At 37.7% G+C, this 19,000-nt stretch overlaps 6 protein-coding genes across 9 annotated transcripts; 2 read left to right on the top strand and 4 right to left on the bottom strand.

Moving 5' to 3' along the window:
* Positions 1-462: 462 nt before the first annotated feature.
* On the bottom strand, positions 463-2,882 carry LOC17883136 (protein trichome birefringence-like 11). Its single transcript, XM_006287632.2, has 4 exons — positions 2,143-2,882; positions 1,370-1,759; positions 1,125-1,283; positions 463-1,034 (listed from the first exon to the last, which is right to left on the bottom strand). Exons 1-4 carry the CDS (start codon positions 2,601-2,603, stop codon positions 653-655), a joined length of 1,392 nt encoding a protein of 463 aa, XP_006287694.1. The 5' UTR covers positions 2,604-2,882; the 3' UTR covers positions 463-652.
* A 702-nt stretch (positions 2,883-3,584) lies between these two features.
* On the bottom strand, positions 3,585-4,604 carry LOC17883078. The gene is made up of 2 exons (XM_006289725.2): positions 4,349-4,604; positions 3,585-3,909 (listed from the first exon to the last, which is right to left on the bottom strand). Exons 1-2 carry the CDS (start codon positions 4,509-4,511, stop codon positions 3,845-3,847), a joined length of 228 nt encoding a protein of 75 aa, XP_006289787.2. The 5' UTR covers positions 4,512-4,604; the 3' UTR covers positions 3,585-3,844.
* Positions 4,593-7,071, top strand: LOC17883242 (ATP-dependent (S)-NAD(P)H-hydrate dehydratase). Its single transcript, XM_006286556.2, has 11 exons — positions 4,593-4,911; positions 5,071-5,147; positions 5,260-5,369; positions 5,481-5,604; positions 5,701-5,763; positions 5,853-6,016; positions 6,162-6,223; positions 6,308-6,374; positions 6,476-6,526; positions 6,628-6,759; positions 6,856-7,071. The coding sequence occupies exons 1-11, from the start codon at positions 4,674-4,676 to the stop codon at positions 6,881-6,883; spliced, it is 1,116 nt and encodes a 371-aa protein (XP_006286618.1). The 5' UTR covers positions 4,593-4,673; the 3' UTR covers positions 6,884-7,071.
* A 103-nt stretch (positions 7,072-7,174) lies between these two features.
* LOC17882731 (stem-specific protein TSJT1) lies at positions 7,175-9,839 on the bottom strand. The gene is made up of 5 exons (XM_006288515.2): positions 9,500-9,839; positions 7,988-8,228; positions 7,769-7,889; positions 7,558-7,667; positions 7,175-7,462 (listed from the first exon to the last, which is right to left on the bottom strand). The coding sequence occupies exons 1-5, from the start codon at positions 9,700-9,702 to the stop codon at positions 7,433-7,435; spliced, it is 705 nt and encodes a 234-aa protein (XP_006288577.1). The 5' UTR covers positions 9,703-9,839; the 3' UTR covers positions 7,175-7,432.
* Positions 9,840-13,337: 3,498 nt separating this feature from the next.
* On the top strand, positions 13,338-16,778 carry LOC17884067 (glycosylphosphatidylinositol anchor attachment 1 protein). 4 transcript variants are annotated; one of them, XM_023780007.1, is made up of 6 exons: positions 13,338-13,667; positions 13,745-13,836; positions 14,185-14,280; positions 14,540-15,342; positions 15,457-15,590; positions 15,744-16,778. In XM_023780007.1, the coding sequence occupies exons 1-6, from the start codon at positions 13,543-13,545 to the stop codon at positions 16,585-16,587; spliced, it is 2,094 nt and encodes a 697-aa protein (XP_023635775.1). In that variant the 5' UTR covers positions 13,338-13,542; the 3' UTR covers positions 16,588-16,778. The 4 variants fall into 4 exon arrangements, with proteins under 4 accessions (XP_023635775.1, XP_006287172.1, XP_023635777.1 ...); XM_006287110.2 differs by having other exon boundaries at positions 13,339-13,667; positions 14,185-14,284; positions 14,535-15,342; XM_023780009.1 differs by lacking the exons at positions 13,338-13,667; positions 13,745-13,836 and having other exon boundaries at positions 14,184-14,280; positions 14,535-15,342.
* A 32-nt stretch (positions 16,779-16,810) lies between these two features.
* Positions 16,811-18,414, bottom strand: LOC17884338 (basic 7S globulin 2). The gene has a single exon (XM_006289388.2). The coding sequence runs from the start codon at positions 18,084-18,086 to the stop codon at positions 16,929-16,931; it is 1,158 nt and encodes a 385-aa protein (XP_006289450.1). The 5' UTR covers positions 18,087-18,414; the 3' UTR covers positions 16,811-16,928.
* Between the last annotated feature and the right edge of the window lie 586 nt (positions 18,415-19,000).

The following is a 19,000-nucleotide window of genomic DNA, read 5'->3' as shown; positions in this document are numbered from 1 at the left end:
TAATTACTCTCCAAAAATGGTAATAAAAACTCGGATTCCCATTAACCTATATGTCGAAGCGTTTGTTTATAAACCCTACTCTCTCTTTAGACGCCAAAAACAAAAACACAGAGAAACATTATCATAGTAATGGAAACTATTTTTATTGTTCTTACAAGCATAGGTTGTGTGGTTGCGCTTCTGGCAATTTGTGTCGTCCTCGCCGGTTGCACCGATCACGATGAGATGGAGACGAAACTAGTTAACGTTGAAAAGGGCGAACCGGTCAAACAACATCATCATCATCACCATCACCATCATCATCATCACCATCACCAACATCATCACCACAGTGCCATATTTTCACGTTGAGTCCAACAGATTGATTTGAAGATTTTACCTTCCGATCTTACATTTGATGATTCTATTTATTACCAATTCTATATGCTTTGTATACAATATCACTTCTTGGAGAGAAAAAAATAGTCCAAAAATCATTGTATAGAATAATATGAGATTTATCTTTACAACCAAAGATGCTTAACCTAAGTAGTAATTACATTTTTGATATTCCCCACCCATTCAACCTAATCACCCAATCAAAATCTGAGCCGTTTAAAACCTTGAGCTCAGCCTCTTCTAGTGAGCAGGAACAAGCTGCTTACCAAAGATGTTATGTAAAGTTGTCTGTATCGCCACTGTTTGATCTTTTATAGCCTTCGTGCTTAAGAATATATGCATAAAGAAGCTCATTCCATGAATCAGGAACTCCGGGAAGACACCAATGGCTGCAGTCTTGCCTGTGGACCGGCGCAGGACCACCTGACCCCAAGTAGAACAGTGATGGATGGCCATCGTTTCTTTGAGCAGCCATGGCTGTTATGTTCAACACTTTTAGCTTAACTGTCTCTGATCTTTTCGAGTTGTAAAGAGATGATGACAAGACATCTTGAAGGAGCTTCATATGTTCCCATGTCTCTGATGGGACCAGAGTGGCTCCAAAATCAGGCAGTGTCTCCATATGACATGTTCCCCCTGTTCTCCAATCTCCTCCCCTGAATAAAGAAATGCAGCAATTAAATGAAAGTTTGAGATTGATCCAAGATTCTTGTTTTGTACTTGTTTTGTAAATATGCGTGACAAACCTGAAATGCACAGGGGCAAATGAGCGAAAGAAGACCTGTGTCTTGTTTGGATTAACCTCTTCTTGTATCCATTTCACAACAGTCTTCACTGCTCGTTTATGTGCGTGCTCTATCTTCATTCTCATTTTCACTTTTTCTCCTACTTGGAAGTAACAACCTCTGCGCAGTCACAAATCCAAATACAGTCAGGGAAAAAGTCAAATCTGATCAGTTGTGAGAATGTTAACAAGAAGAAAGAAGCTAACCCGCGAATAGTTTTCTCATAGTTCCACCAATGACCCGTGTTAAACACTAAAATATCAGCGTCTCTCCACTTGTCAGCAGTCCAATCCATAGTCTCCAGTTTAAGAGTTGTCTTAACCTTTTCTGGTGATCCTTTAGGTGAACGGCTTTGGAGAACCAAAAACGGTGCTCTATAGTATTCAACAGTGCAATTGTAGTCATGAAACCTGAACACAAAGAAGCCCATGTGCTTTGTGATGGGTCTATTGTTCACTTCGTAAACCAAGTTCTTGTTCCTGATTGCAGAAGCTAGCATACAAAGTAGAGACTCCCATTGGTTTCTTCCGATTGAGTCTCCTACAAACACTAGCCGCTTGTTTCTTAGCTTCTCCAGCATCAGCTTCGCATCAAATCTGATCCATTTTTTAACAAAATGAGTTAGCTTAAGTAACCGCAAAGAAACATTTACTAATCCTAAACATAACATTTCTAATCCCACACAATCTCTTAAGGCAAAACTAAGTTCTATACAAGTTCCTTGGATCCATGCTCATGTGTCTCACGGGTTCATATAATACAAATCTTCGATGACATCACAATGAACACGCAGGACAAGAAATTCAGATATGACAACAAAACACCAAAAAATACTGAAAGCGACTTGAGAATCTGTAGCAAACTCTTTCGGCTACCGAGAAAAATGCAGAAACAGTAAAGAACATCAAACAAAAAAGCACCGTTTTGTTTAGTCCCCTCACTTTCCCACATATTCTTGAAAGGAAAAAGAAACATTTACCTGGGCAAATCACAATGATTAGGTTGCCATCTCCACTTAGTATAGAACAAATCAGGTCTGCCAAACTCAGTGCATCTGAATCCATCGTCAAGAAAGGTGCAATCTTTGGACTGATACAACGGATACGATTCATCCCAAACCCATTTCCCATCGAACACATTACAAGCATTCCCACTCTCTTCAAGAAACCCAACTTTGGTGTTGTTCTCTACAAACCCATCGAGCTCCTTGAGCCAAAGGAATCTCTCCGATTGATCCGAAAAGTCACGGCTTTTAGTATTAGCCACGGTTCTGTAATCGAGGTAGAAGAAGCTGAAGACTAAACACAAACCCACCAAGAAGAAACCCAAGACTCCTAGAGATGGCTCGAACACGACCCTTAAACGCTTGAATCTCTTTACTACTTCCGATATTGGCGGCATGGCTTCATCCTCTTCCACAGATGAATGGTTCTTCGACATCTGATTAAGAAACTGCAAAAGCTCAAGACTTTTCTTATTCTCTCAGTAGATTCTTCTTTTTCTACACTTCTTCTTCTGGCTCTCTAAAAGATATCAAAACGAAATGAAATGAGTAACAAGACAAAGAGTGTAAGCTGAAAGAAGCAGCTCTGCTTGGAATCCAAAGGTGTGTAATTAGCTCGGTTTTCAAATCTATAAACAAGTCTCAACTTTATTTCTTGACCGTCTTGTTTCGTAAAAGGGAGAGAGACTTGGAGAGTGTGTTGTGTGAAATGTGAATCGTGGGTCCTTTTAACTGGCGGGGTCCCGTAGATCCAAAAGATGGCATACGCGCGATCATGGCGCGTGGCTTAAGTAGTGATCGTGGTGGGGCTTAAGACGGCGTCGCTTTTACTTTTTAGTGCGCAATTAAAGCGGTTAATGCGTTTTGATATCATTCACCGAAATTAGCGTTTTGTTTTAGTCCAGATATGTGATTTGGGTTATACTAATGGTTTGGTAGACTGAATAAAATAGAATTTGGGAAACAGATGGGAATCTTGTGATATGATTAAAGAAGAGTAAATTTTAGATTAACGAAGCACGAAGCTCCGACTCGAAGCCGTCCTTGCCGGAGATTTGTAGGATGAACACATCACATGGTTATTTTGTCTAGGGACAAGATTCAATGCAAGTCAGAGAGTGATAACCGAGAAGAGGTTGCGTACCGGCCAAGATCAGATTACCATTTATTTGTTTAACTAATGATTTTTAATGATTTGGTCCAACTCTAAAGACGTAGTAGCACTGTAGCAGTATGTGAGAAAGGATCTAGTAATTATCTCGTTTACTTTATTACTTCCAGCTACAAGTTCAGCCAATGAACTTTTGATTGAGAGAGCAGTTTCACTGGTCTGCGTTTGTGATTTGCAAACGCCAGTCTATGCAAGAGCCAATCGTTGTAAAAGCAGATCTACTTAGGGACCATGTAGAACCACAATCTGGTAATTGAGTTCACAGTTTGCATCAGATAAGCCAGGTTCTTACAGCACAGTTTCAAAATTGCTAGTAACTTCAACAAAAGATTTTGACAATTTCGACTAGTCTGACATGGTGATTGATAAAAAAAGAGGAAGTGGTTGATAGTTACAAAATGATCTCAAGGTTTGATCCGAGATTAAGAAAACAAAGAAGCATGTTGCCACAAGGTTGTTCCTTACAGAATCATAGGTCTGTCTCTGTCATTGACATCAATAAAGCGACTACCTTTTCTCCTCCCATCCCTCTATATTGCTATTGTCCCACCTAGCTTCTTCTTCTTGTTCATCTACAATATCAAAGAGTAAGAAAAACATAGTGAACTTCAGAGCTTCCAATAGACCATGGAGTCCATTTAAGAGTCAATGACTAAAAACATGATGACGAGACTCGCTATTTGGAAACAAACTGAAGGAGAAAAAGTTTTCCAAGAGAGCTAATAAAACTTTCTTTTGAAATTAATCTCAATTCTCAAAAACTAAGATTAGATATTGGAAATTATTCCCTTGAATCAGAACAATAACTGATTTTGAAATACCAAAATCCAGATTGGGATTGGGATTTTCACAAGTCTCTAATCTAACGCATCATGAGATAGTTCAAGCCAACATTGATAACTTGCAAATTCTAATGGATCATCAACTAACCAATCAATCATTCACAGCATACATCTCTCTCTTTTGAAACGAAACTGAAGCAGAGTGATTGAGAGGGAGAGCATACAAAACCTTGTTGTACATGTTGTTGAGAAGACTGAAGAGATCTTTCGTATTCTTCAGCCTTTTCAAGGAAAGGCTTGTATCCAAGTTCCAGTGACAAGTAACCAAAGGCCAGTGATCCCAACACCACCACCGATGATCGAATCGCGTTGTCCATCACCGTCCGCTTCATCTTCTTCCCTCTCTCTAAACCTCCGATTCTGAAAAAGGTCTGCTTTTTTTTGTTCTTTCCCTTCTCTATAAAATTATATAAGACCCTCCGTGCCAAACAGAGGGTTCGTTTCTGAGTGCTGTATCGGAAGCGGTGGGTTCTGTAGAATCAACGAGAATCTAAATGTTGGTGAAACATGGTGTCATTGGTTTGGGACGATTGACGACTTCGCACTTACCGTCTTCTTCTTCTTCAAGTGCGCTCAGAAGGCAACAGTTTTTGGTACGAGCGCTTTGTGGGTCACCAATCCATCGCCCCAAGCTCATCAGAGCAATGAGTTCCACATCCGAGGCCGACGCTGAGAGTGTCCTTAGAACCGTGACGCCATCGCTTGATCCCAAACGACACAAAGGCCAAGCTGGTTAGTACTCTCATTTGTCTCTACTTAATTGTTATTGGGTTATGTGTTTGGGGTATTCAATTGTGTGTGATCTGCGATTAACCAAATTCGAAACTGTAAGGATTCAAAGTTTGAGTCTTTTAGGTTCCTTTAATGTTTTGAAAATTTGATGAGTGTCAGGGAAGATAGCTGTGATTGGAGGCTGTCGTGAATACACAGGAGCTCCATACTTTGCTGCCATTTCAGCTTTAAAAATTGTCAGTAGTTTCGTTCTATTAGCCATCGCAGCTTCTTTTCTATTCAGCTTTGGTTTAAGTTACTCCGTACACAATAGTGAAGGACTGGTTTCGTTCTTGTCCATAATTGTAGGGTGCTGATTTGTCTCATGTCTTCTGCACGAAAGACGCAGCTCCTGTTATAAAGAGCTATAGTCCTGAGCTTATAGTTCACCCTGTTCTTGAGGAATCGTACAGCATGAGGTGAATTCTCCTGCCAACGGTGTAGGCTACTTCTACTGTGTGAATTTCATTCGGTAGCTGTTCGTACAAGCTCCATCTTCGTAATCTTTATATTTTGTATTCTGGATGTAGTCAACTCAGTGAGGAAGATCAAAGAACAGTTCAAGAGAAAGTACTCGGGGAAGTCAATAAATGGATGGAAAGATTTGATTGTCTTGTGATTGGTCCTGGTTTGGGAAGGGATCCATTTCTCCTGGTACAGATTCCTCTGCCACCGCTTTATCACATTACAGAATTTGATTTGTCAATGCTTTGGCGATGGACTTACTAGTTTTGACTTTGTATTTTTCAGGAATGTGTGAGTAAAATCATGCTTCTTGCCAGAAAATCCAATGTTCCTTTTGTTGTAGATGGGGTAAGCAGTGATATAAAGTGTAAAAATTGGATCAATTGGCTGTCTTCTTATCCCCAAATCTTTTGGATTGTTTGATGCTGATTCTGCAGGACGGGCTGTTTCTTGTAACAAATTCCATTGATCTTGTCAACAGCTATCCGCTGGCTGTCTTAACCCCAAATGTGAACGAGTATAAACGTCTAGTTCAAAAAGTGCTTAATTGTGAAGTAGATGAACAGAATGCTGAAGATCAGCTACGTTCTCTGGCCAAACAGTAAGTACAAAACTCACTTCACATATCCAGAAAGAAAGAGTTAGAATCTTAAAGTCTCCACAAATCATCTAGAGTATCTCCACATATCCCCAAGGCTCTCATTTTGGTGTTTGATGATAATAATTTTGACGCCTTTGTCACTTAGGATTGGTGGCGTGACGATTCTAAGGAAAGGGAAATCTGATCTTATAAGCAATGGGAAGACAGGTTGAGAAAAATTTTCATATCTTTTTTCTCTTTCAGTTAGAGAACGTTGAGAACGCCAGGTGTGATTATGTCTATTTTATACAGTAAAATCAGTGAGCATATATGGTTCGCCAAGGCGCTGCGGTGGACAAGGCGATATACTCTCTGGGGGGTGAGTACACAAATCTTTTATCCAGTACATTAGATTGCTTGGGTCAACAGTGAACTTTTGTAGCCACTAATAGTCACCTACATGGATTTGGTTTCATCTAGTGTTGCAGTGTTTTTGTCATGGGCACAACAGCTTAAATCAGGTCCTGAAAGGTAAGATACCTATTTGCTCTGTACGAAGTTTTCTAAATTATTTTCTTGTTCAATCATTGATCAATGTTGAACAAAGCGTTTCTAAAACCAAAGCATTTCAGTCCCTCAGAGAATCCAGCCATCTTGGGATGCATAGCTGCATCTGGCCTGCTGAGAAAAGCCGCATCTCTGGCTTTTACAAAACATAAGAGATCAACTCTAACAAGCGACATTATTGAATGTTTGGGGGAGAGGTATGAATTTCTATCTTACTGAAACTGCCACATCAGAGAATTCACAAAAATGCTTTTGTCTCGATCATTATGTTTATCTGTTTTATTTTCCGACAGTTTGGAGGATATCTGTCCTGCATCTTAATCAGAACACAACACATGAACTAGAGTTGTCTTGGCTTCTACTACTACATCTTCGTACTGTCTACGTGAAGCTTCAGAAGCTGTTCCTGTTTTGATTCTCGTGTCTAGTTTCCTCACCACTGTTGTTTCTGTATAATAATACCCGAATGCTGTGATTACGAAATAAAAGATTATGACTCGATGCTCCAACCCCTTTCTTTGCCAGTGTCAATATTACTTCTTACAGATCCATGTAAAGAAATTGAGAATTGTAAGATTTTTACTAGAGAAACAGTTAATGAACACAGACAAAAGGATCAAGAAAGGTTTCAGAGACATAACTTATTAGGTAGAAGACACTAAAAACAGCAGAAGATAGACACGGACTGTACAAAGGAGCATAAGACAGGATACAACGCTACTACACACATCAACACCAACCATTGATAGCTTACAGAACTCTTAGAACAGCTTTTTGTTTTTTCCTACGTCATTATTTTTTTTTTTTGCTGTTACAGTTCGAGATTTACGAGACATGGAACTTGTTTTTTCTTTTTACTCACGTTCACTCTCAATCTGCAAGAACTGTTGCTCCTTCCACCTGTTCCATCACCAAAGTTTGTGTTATGAACCTGTTTTGTTGTTGCTGAAAAATAAACAATAATAAATCTGATTTGTTTTAGAGGAATCAATCACCTTGAAGGTGGCTCCCCAAATTTCTTCCTCCTTAGCAGGAATGGCAGTGATCTTGTTCTTAGGGTTCTCAAAGCTCCTAAGTCCACCTAACGCCGTCGAGTAATAACAGCCTGCAAGGCACGCATGCACAACCATTAAATATCGAAATTGCTTCAACTCATGACCTTGCAATGCCCCCCAAAATCTTGAACTTAAAGAGTGAAAAACGAACCTTGAGGGAAAGAAGCAAGAGACTTGCCACAAGCACCTTTTAGCAACTCAATATCATCAGCAAATGCCACGTACCCATCAGCTGTGATTCCCCAATACAATGGAACCTTACCAACTTGGTCCTGCAGCAAATGAAAACCGATTGTTACCACCGAATTGTATCTAACTAGGCTAGTTTACAGACAAAAAGGGTTTCTGAGAGTTAAAAAAGAGAACTTACAGAGGCTACAAACAGGGTGGAGGTTGATTTGTCAAAGACCACAAAGGCGAAATCGCCACTTAGGTGAGCGACAACATGGTTGGCCGGGTAAGGAGCTCTGTCACGGAGAGTCTTGTAAGCCTCGATGACCAAGAGAACCTCGTTTGCGTTCTTTGCAAGCCCGTATTGCTGTTTCAAGCTTCCTAGGTTGTCAAGTGAGCCTTGGAACAAGCAGAAGATCTCATCCTTAGCCCCAAATGATCTGTATCATTTCAAAAAACATCTTAAGACAAGCCTATACGTAACTCAAGTTTCAAGCAAGTACTTAAGGGTTTAAACATAAAAACTATCTAGAGAAAAAAAGTCCTGCGATTTATTGAAGTTTTAAATGAGGTAGAGAATAGTCAGAGATGGATGAGTCAGCATCGGATCTTAAAGTAGACATACAATTATGATTGTGTTTTTGGTGCTGATATGGGTAAAAGCTAAAGATAGAGTGTGGTGCATCATAATTCATAAGGCTATTAATGGTTGTGGGGTGTAATTATATTGTAGGGGTTTGGTGGACCAACCAAAGCTGTTTTAGCAGTTTGGCCATGTTATGTCATATCCAAAATACAAACCGTGCCTACAAATTGTAGAGATTAATTAACCCTATGTTGGTCTAATTGAGTGGTTAGTCATTGTTATGGTTGTTGAAGACTTCAAGTTATGTTGTAAGTATTTTGGTTAGGACTTATAAAATTAGTTACAAACATATAAAATAATCTTAATCAGTGACATGAGCAAATACAGAAGAGTCAGCAATGACTTGATGAGTCATGCAGCATAAGAGGCTTGTGAATCTCTTTGGTGACTTCCCCAATGAGACGTGTCCTTGTGCCACCGTCACCGACAAAGACAACAACTAGTAAATTTATATTTTGGGGCATCTTCTTCAATATATTGTTATAATGAACCAATGGATCTAACTTTTTACTTGGATAAGTTAAAGTAGTCAGAATATTTATTTTTTTTTATCTTTCCTAGCAGAATTATCCATACAAGCAAAGATCGATGCAATTATATAAATCTACCTATGATGTACCTTGTGTATGCATATTTCCTAAAAGTACAAATTTTTTAGAAATCTGTATTTGGACTTTACTCTAATTATTGTATGTGGTCCAAACAGATAACACCACAAAACAAACATCACCCTAAGTTTAAGTGGAGTGCTTAATTAGAAGAATAACTCAATTATGTATGCAAATCGGAATCTCTAAGAAATATTATAAAAGAAAGATATCTCCAAATATTAAATCTAATTAATCAAAACAACTAATTCCATCATCTCTCAGCAATTCATCAAATGAAATATATGCATGCAAATATGCAATATGTTAGTTCTTTTTTATAATTTGTCAGCGAAATTTCAAAGACTCGACGACGATCTCATACCACCGTCGGATCGATATGATCGGACGGTTAGGAACTTAGATTTCGTAAAAGAAATGGAAAAAAAGAAGAAAAAAAAAATCGTCGGAGACAGACCTAGGCCGGAGAGGACTCTCGTTGTGATGGCTGTAAGCGAGCTGAACAAAGTCTCCGACTTGAACAGACACGGCGGAGGGATTTTTATCGACGAAACGGTTCACTAGAGTAGCTCCGGTAGTCTTCGGGGAGGGAGTTCGGCTTCCGGCAGCCACCAGCTCTTCCGGCGGCGATACTATAGCTCCACTGAAAATTCCCAACATTTTCTTTTTCTCTCTCTATTACTCTCTAACACCTTAATTTCCCAAGAAAACAAAAAAACTAAAGAAAACTAAATCTCTGGGATTTTTTTAAGATGTAATATGGAACGGACAAGGAAGACGATACAAAGAGAAGAGAGGTATGATGGTGCTTTTTAAATACAGGAAGAAGATGATGAAGAAGAGAATATGATAGGAGGGTATTATCGTCATTTCAGGTAGTCACGAATCTTCTACTCTTTGATTACACTGAAATTAACGTCAAAACACGTAAATCGTATTCGCAGGGAGAGGGACGATGGAAAGATGGAATCATTTTTGAGCGTTAGATTCTAATTATTGTGGGACCCATTCTTGCCATTTGTTTTTGTGTGGTCTCTTGTCTTATCCATCTATTTTTTCTTTATACAAACAAAATAAATCATTATTATTATCTTTAAAAAAAAAACAAAAAACAGTCTAATTGTATAATTAAGGAATAGTAGATGTTTTTTACCTGAAAGTTAAACATTTTTTCCATATTTAAGGCAACCATTCACTTTTCGTAAAAATGAAAACAAGTAGATTAAGAGCAACTTTAATTTATAAGCACTTTAACAATTTATATAAGTTACCTTTCTTCTTTTTATCAATTTCTTCTCCGTATTTTCTTACCTGTTATAAATACGAAAACCAAGGCAAAAGTTTATAAATGAAATTAAATTATGTATATATGTAATAGGTGAGATGTAACTAGAATAAAAGGGACAATTATTTTTTTAAACAATCAAGAATTTCGAAAATTGTCTATTTAAGACTAAATTAAACGTTGACAATACAAGGAATAAGATATATATGTCAAATTAAAATCAAGTGATGTGCCACCACTTTCTTTCTATTTTTCTCATTAGCTGATTCCATTGAAATTAATTATAGTCACCAATATTTACCAGAAAATTGAAAAATAATTATATTGGTTGGTTTTACTGTGTTCCAAGACCTGTATATTTGTTTGTCTAAATTTTTTCTATTAACACTAATGGGTTTTGTATAATTATATATAAGATGCTCTAGACTCGTAATGAACAATTATATAGTTGGATCTTACCAAAAAAAAAAAAAAACAATTATAGTTGGAATATGTGTTTTATGAGCCAATAAACTAGGAGAGATTGTGATTTGAAAGCAACTTGAACCTAATTTTTAAATGGACATGAAGTATGTATATCAAACGATCATTTTGCTAATATTATTGAAAATTAATAAATTTAGAAATCTTTCTCTTCTTACAATATACTTCATCCATGGAATAAGATATGTCAGTTAATCATTAAACCACTTTTCTAAAAACAAAATCAAAACAGCAACTTAACTCCAATGTATCTGTGTTCCAGCACATTATTATTAATCTATATATACACGAATTTGTACGATGAATCTTGGGTGGCTATATCATATATATGTAATTAGCCCTAAATCATTAGTTTTCTTTTTCTTAAATCAAACTTCTCGTCCTAGAGAAGAACTTATTCTATTTTGTATGCTCTCATTCCTTAAAGGCTTAAACTACTCATGTTATATATTTAAATAAATACTTCATTTAGAAATTATTCAATTAGAGATTCAAAAATCAAAACCATGTCCGACATATAATTTAATCAATATATTTAATCTTTTGTAATTATAAATTTTTTAAGAAAAACATGGAGCTTTCTTATACAACGGCTGAGTTTTCAGTTTTAATTACTCTTGTTAGAAAATAACAAAACAATCATTTGGATAATAAATGAACAAATAATGTCAAAAAAGAAAAAGAATATTAGATAAGAAGAACAGTGGATCGCCCCTTGTTTTGCCCACGGTCTTAATAAGTATGCTTTTGTACATTTCCTCTTTTATTCAGTTCGATATGATCAACATGCATTTGATGCATCATATGAGAATATATATTTGCATGCAACACATCAGCCAAACTTGATTAGTTTGTTAATATGATTAAAAAAAAAAAAAATCAGATTACGTGACCTACACAACAAGTTGAACACAAAGATGGGTGAGTTGCTCAAGATTTTCGAACCATTTGTTAAGAAAATGTCACATGTACACACAACACAACATATAGGTGAAAACCATAAAAAAAATACATAAATGATTTGGTGACAACAACCTAGAAATGTAGAAGATAAACTAAGACCAAAACTATTTGAGACCTCAAGGTGGACCAAATTAAAGAATGTTAAAATATATTCTACTATTGAAGATGTTGGTTTAATTGGATTTCTAAATGTTTTGATAATGAACATATTGATTTATGTTTCATTTTATTTACTTTTTCTTTTTAATTTCAATGTTAAATTATTACATGTCCGCTTCAGAAAATGGTTTTTATTAATTAGTTTTAAAATATATTTGGCTACACCTACTGTATATTGGATTAAAGTATACATGCATCAAATGCTTTCACATTATGCTAATTACTCCTTTTTATAGATTTCGGATTGAAAACTAATTCGTAACCGAAAATTAGAGCTGCAATATTTGAATGAATGGACAATTTTTTAGCTTTCAATGAAATATATATATACACACAAATTTCTTGATTATAATGTTTTTATTTATGTGTAGTATTTTTTTTGACTTTTCTATAATATACATCTTTATTAAAATCATATATTCACATAAAGTTAAGACTCAATATTTATAAAAATAATATAATATAAATTGAATGCCAAACAATGACTGGTATTTCATTTTATTTCTATTGATATTTAAAAAGTCATTTTCCATTTAAATTATTTTTAAGACTACAGCCACTAGTATATTTGTATTATTTTCTTATTTACAAGAAAACAATAGTAGAAAATAGAAAGAGAGGCTGAGCAAAGCCTAGCCAACCATGGACCTGGGAGTGGTGGGAACTCTGAAAGTTGAAAACGATTTTGATATTTTTCGCAAATCAAGAAATAAAATTATCTCATTTCAACATGACATATATACAAAGATTTGTTTTTTTTTGTCTTTTTTTTTTGCCAGATCGATACCACTATTCAACATGATAATTGTGTATTAAATTTATACTACATATTGTAACACTATATATGTTCATTTTAAATGATGACTCCTAGATATTTTTTTTTTTAAAAGCAATATGGTGCGATCTAGAGGATTCCGTATCATTGAAATGAACAATTCTTATTGGACCATCGTTGATATAATTCGTCAAAAGTTGTGTCACACACCACATCTCAATCACCTTAGCTTCGATCATCCATAATAATGCATCCCACATAACACTTCATATCAAGCTTTATATATACCTGATATTTTAAATATTCTTCTTCTTTTTTAGTTTCGGATAATAATCACGACTTTTTCGATTTCTTCTTTTTATTTGGCATTTTCTATATTTTTCCCACTACGAATAGGAAACAAAAAATATATATATATATCTTCTCTGATATGTATTTTCAATATGTATTGTCATTTATTTATAAAAATGGCTCCAAAAAAAAAAAATTGGTAAGCGATGGCTCAAAAATTTTATATAAATGAGTTTGTATATTTCTAAATAACTATTGAAAACAATTAATTTAGTAGGACGACCATTTTTTGTTTTAAAAAAACAATTTTATTTGGCACATAAGACTGCACCGTCGTAATTTGAATAAAGCCCAAATAAAAGTTTAATACAAAGCCTTCTAAATATAGCCCACTAGTTCTAGTCGGGCTGGCCCGGATCGACCCGTCGTCTACAATTCCCAAGCCACGCGATTCTGGATCATCCCCAAGCTAAGCTCCCGGAGATCACAGTTTGTTGGTTGACTCGACTCTAATCTCCCGAAATTGATCGGAGATCTGTAGATCATGGCGGGAGAGAAACGGAATAGGGAGGAGGAGGAGGTGAAGACCGATGACGGATCTCCTAAAATCAAACCGAGACCAATCGTTCGGCTCGGAATCTTTCTCATCGCTCACAGTCCTGTTTTCAGGTTAAAATGTGTTCACCATTATTTATGTTTCTTTAGTTTCTATGTGCTTTCATTAATGCTCTGATCGTGTTTTATAGTGTGGTTTTCTCTGCTGCTGGGATTTTGGCGCTTCTACTTTTACCGTTACTGGCAAAGAACACTTACATCTCCGAGAATGCTCTAATGCCAGGTATTTGGCATACTTAAGAACGCTTTTCAAGTTCACATATGGATCCAAGTCTCGTTGTCACTTTACACCACACCAAAAAAAAAAAACTTACTGTTTCTAAGATTTGGTTATCTTGTGGGTGTTGATAAAAAAGTACTATGTGAATCATGCGAATGATGTTAAACTTGATTCTTAAAATGTAGGATCAGCAACTAGTGTACTATGAGGTTGTTAACTAAATTAGTGTTCTATGATTGGAATCTGTAGGAGGGTTTAAAACTGTTGAGTGATTTGAGTTTATGGCTTCCCGACTTCGAGTGAGTTGATATTTTGGTGCTTTAAATTTCCTTTTGTGGCTCTGTTTTTCAGGCTCTGCACGGTCTATGCTCTCTAATCGGGATGTTTCTGCTGGAAGCAAACTGGTGAAGGATATAAAGAATTTTAGGTTGAGTCATGAAGGCCAGGGTGTGTATGTCTGTTCTCCTTTGCAATTCGTTCCAGTTTTCTCATGAAATGCTATTCCTATGTTATGAAAAAAAAGAAACCAAGAAAGTAATTTGTTTATACTTAATTCTTCGATTACTGAGATCCCAACTGTGCATAGTCCACGTTTCTTTTCTGCAATTCTATCGTTTTTCAGATGTACCACTTGATATTCTTCTATTTCTGTCCTTTTCCAACTAACTTAATGGTTCTCAATTCGTGTAACTTTTTTCTAGTGAAGTCCAGAAGCTCATTGGAGAATACATGTCAGAAATGGGTGCAGAAGTTTATTATCAAAAGTTCCATCCTGAAGGGAATCAATTTCACCCCTTGCACTTTTTCTCCGGTCCTGATTCATATACATTGCTGGATAATGTCAGCTGCGCTTCTTATGGAGTCAATGTTGCTGGGATTATACGAGCCCCTCGTGGTGATGGAAAGGAGTCTATTGTGCTGGTTACTCCTTATGATTTTATAAATGGTGGAGATTACGAGGCTTTGTCTCTAGGCATTACTAGTTCTCTTTTTTCCTTGCTCGCTAGAGTTACCTGGCTATCCAAAGACATAATATGGCTTGTTGCTGATTCTCGTTATGGAGACTATAGACCTGTTGCTGCGTGGTTAACTGAGTACCACTCACCTTCATTTAAGGCGTCGGATTTGCTGAAGTGTGGCGAGCTAAATACAGCTGATAACTTCAGACGAGCTGGAACAGTGGCTGCTGCTTTGGTTTTGAAGGTTGATGGTAGAAGTGAAAGGTTTGAGGACACACTAAGTATCTATGCAGAGGCATCTAATGGGCAGATGCCAAATCTCGACCTAATCAATGTTGTAAATTACTTAGCCGTGCACAGGCAGGGGTTTTATGTCAGGGTGGAGAAGGTTGTATCGTTACTTTCTTCCAGTTGGCTAAAGATTATTGGGGAAATATTTGAAGCTGTTGGGAAATTGGCGCATACTTTAAATCCGGACTGGAATTTTGGTATCCCAGCCGCAGACTATCTTGAAGGGAGTGCTACCCTTGCAAGTTCACTATACTCCCAGGTAAAATAGATAATCGATCTGTTCTTTATTAAGTTCTTGTGGTTGCAGTCACACTAATACATTTTAACAAGGAAAGACCTTGAAAGTTAATAGAATTTTTTTCGTTCTCATCAGGCCCTTGGTATCCCAACTGGTCCCCATGGAGCTTTCCGCGATTATCAAGTTGATGCAATTACCTTGAAAGTTTCACCAAGATTTCCTCCTGACAGCAAGACAAGACAACATGATTTCTTCCTACGAGGTGCTCGGTGAGTGTTTGTTTTATATTTCCGACTATCCTATACAATAAACCTACCTCTGCTACTAGTGTATGTGAATTTTATTATGCTAAAGAACTACAATACATCATTAGACTCTGTCTGAGTGTTGATGATAACTATGTGCTTTCTCTTGAAACGCAGGTTACTGGAAGGAACTATAAGATCAGTGAACAACCTCCTCGAGAAGTTCCATCAATCGTTTTTCCTTTACCTTTTGACTTCGCCAAGCAAATTTATCTCTGTAGGAGTCTATATGATTGCCTTTGCTCTTCTTGTAGCCCCTCTTCCAATGGTTGCCGCCTCTTTATATATTGATGGCTGTAAAGCTCTTACTAATTCCACACTTAACCCTGCCGGAAACTTCAAGTCTTGGAAATGGCTAGATGCAGCCAAACAGGTCTTTGCTTTGCATTTGTTGGGTTTCATTGTCACGCTCCTTCCTTATTTCATCTGTCAAATACCGGGTCAACATTCTCCAAGAAACCGCTCCATCATGTGGGGCACTACATCTTCGTCGCTTCTCTTTATAACTTTTGCCACAATCCCGGGTTGCTCTCCGTTCTCCTCTCGGCTTCATGGAACCAACTGGGCTGTCGTGAAATCAGTGACCATCTCAGCTGCCTTCATTGGTCTTTGCCTCATGTCTATAATCAATTTCGCCACTGCAGAGATTGGAGCGTTGCTACTAGTACCAACATGTCTAATGGCTCAGCCTATAAAGCCTGCATTGAGATCCAGAAAGATTAAGAGCCTGTTGGGTGCGTTCTGCAGTATGGTGTTGCTGACAATCGGGTTCCCGGTCATGTTTTTCGCAATCTCTAAGGAGTTGCTTGGAGAAGGGCTCGTAGGATTAAGTCTGGGAGGAGAGTTTTGGACATGGTTAGAGTCGTTGTGGGCATGGAAGAGTGCAACATATCTGTACATAGGTATGGTTCATCTTCCTTGCTGGCTCCTTTGCCTCTGCATCTTGTTTCATCCTTCCTAGTTCTTATGTACGTTCCGTCGCAAGTGACTTTGATTTCCTATAGTTGTTCGGCTTCACACTGTTTGAGATTGTTGAAGTATTCTATTTTGTCGCATGATAATTAGCAATTAGAGGTCTTATGTATCGCTAGAAAATTCATGAAATGAATGTACTTTTTGTATTGGCTTTTTTTTATTTATTTACTTCATCCATTTGTCAAAAGTATAAAGACAATTTTTTTAACTAAGGAGAAACTGTGCTTTAAATCTATTAGTAGTAGTACAAATGCGTGAAAAAGGGTACACACAAAAGAGATCAAAATCGAGGATATCTACGAGTTAATGTGTTACAACGGTTTGGTATTACAAGGAAGCTGAATCAGAGTGAGTTCTTTGGCCAAATCCCATCATTGAGTTACCCAAATCGAAATCCAATATCAAGCCTTCTAATTGTAGCCCACCCATTACAATCGGGTTGACCCGACTCGAGCCGCCGTCTAAAATCCCCAAGCACCGGACTCCACCTCCGACTTCCACCATTAGATTCTTCCCTTTGATCCTCCACCTCACCATCTCGCTCTGCAACGACAGATCCACCTCCGGTAATTCTACCTCAGTCTTGAAGCAGAGCCCGAACGGTGCGACGGGAGCCACCTGTGTAGCTTTAGTCGCAGCTTTAGCATAAGCTTCAACGAACACTGCGTAGATCGAGCTTTCCAGCATCGTGTAAGGAACCACCGTACTCAGCTCCGCCGCTAACGGACCATCGACGGAGAGCTTTTCCCCGTTGACTCTGATCGATTTCACGTTAATTACGTAACCACCACTCGAGCCGGTTAACAGAGGCGTGTAAACCAACGATCTAGACGTAGCTACTCCGAAAACTTCCTCAACCGAACTCGTTGACACGACGCCGTCAAACGGCGAAAGGTAAACAGTTAGACGGCGACGTTCGTTGGTTTCGGCAGCGAGTTGGGAAGGGAGAGAGATCTGGGCCCTTCCTAAGCCCATTACTCCCTGGGATCCACTAGCGAGCCCATGAAGCAGCCACGGAGGAGTACAGGCGAAAAGCAGATCAACGGTTCCCGGAGAAGTAACAGATCCAAATGACATGACGTCACTAAAAAGCTCTCCTCTCGCCGTAATCCCAACGGCGCCGTTATTAACAAGCAATTCGCAATCGTCAGCGTTTTGGAGGTCTCCAGGCGGTGACGAAGATACTTTTTGATTCCCAGCTTTGGCCTTAAGGCAGCCGGTAGAGCTGCCGGAGATAAGACTCCGTGATGACGAGATAGCATGCGAAGATGAACAATCAAACCAGAGAATCGAACCGGCGAGATCGACGACGAGCTTGACCGGGTCGGGAGAGTCACCGAGGCGAATATGAGCGACGTATTGAGCGGTTGGTAGGTCTTTAAGAACAGGGAAAACGAGTCCGTTGACGGAATGAGAGATCTGAGATTTGGAAATGATAAGAGCAGAGAGGAAGGAGAAGACGAAGAGGTTAAGAGAAGAAGCCATTAGAAGAAGAGTGAAGAGAGAGTTGATGGATCTGGATTTGGTTATTATGGTGGTTTGGGATGCGGTGGGCCGACGCTGGTATTAGCGAGAATGTGAGACGATAAGGATTGGTTCATTTTAAGGTAAGTGCTGAGTAGACTTGCTGTGTCGTTTCGCTCTTTTGTGGAGACTCTCTCTCTCTCTCTTTATGTTTTGGTCAATGTTTATCCGTTTTTATTAAAAGTGAAATGGAATTTGGCACGTGTGAGATTTTTATTCGGTTTTATAGGAATATCCGCAAAGTTTATACCCGACTGGTAACTACCACCGGTCGGAGTAGTCGGTTTGGTTTGGTATGAACAATGGGTATTGCGAAAAAGGTAAGACTGGGCTCATGTATATATGGGCCTCATTTGGTGTGATATGGTCCAATTGGTTTGGACTAGTAAGACTTTATAATATATACATACTTCTATTTGAATTAGTTTTTCTTCGTACTATATTTTATGTTATTTCACGGTCTAATATACTTTTATAATATACTTCTTTTTAATATACTTCTATTAATATAATAATAATAATGCTAATAATATACTTCTATTTGAAGTTCAAGTATAAAAGAATTCACATGAAATAAATAAATATGACGGATTGAGTATTGACATTAAACCCCACCATGAGAGTGCTTACTAATTACAACACTTTTAAGTAGAGCTCCTTTTGCATAGAGTACGAACTAATCAATGCTAAATGCTACTTAAACTAGCCTTAACAATACACCTACTCATCTTCTCCATTTATTTTCAAATGTGACTCATTTGCATAATACAGCTAACTTTCTTCGTAAGAGTACGCGTAATTTCAACTCTTAGGTCAAATAAATGCAAAACATCTATTCTTAACGCAAATTGATCTCAAACATTAAAGAGAATACT

This window comes from Capsella rubella, unplaced genomic scaffold (assembly GCF_000375325.1).
Source record: "Capsella rubella cultivar Monte Gargano unplaced genomic scaffold, Caprub1_0 scaffold_6, whole genome shotgun sequence".
NCBI classification, from domain to species: Eukaryota; Viridiplantae; Streptophyta; class Magnoliopsida; order Brassicales; family Brassicaceae; genus Capsella; species Capsella rubella.
Note: the sequence above shows the minus strand (reverse complement) of the source record. Positions and strands in the feature narration are given on the sequence as shown.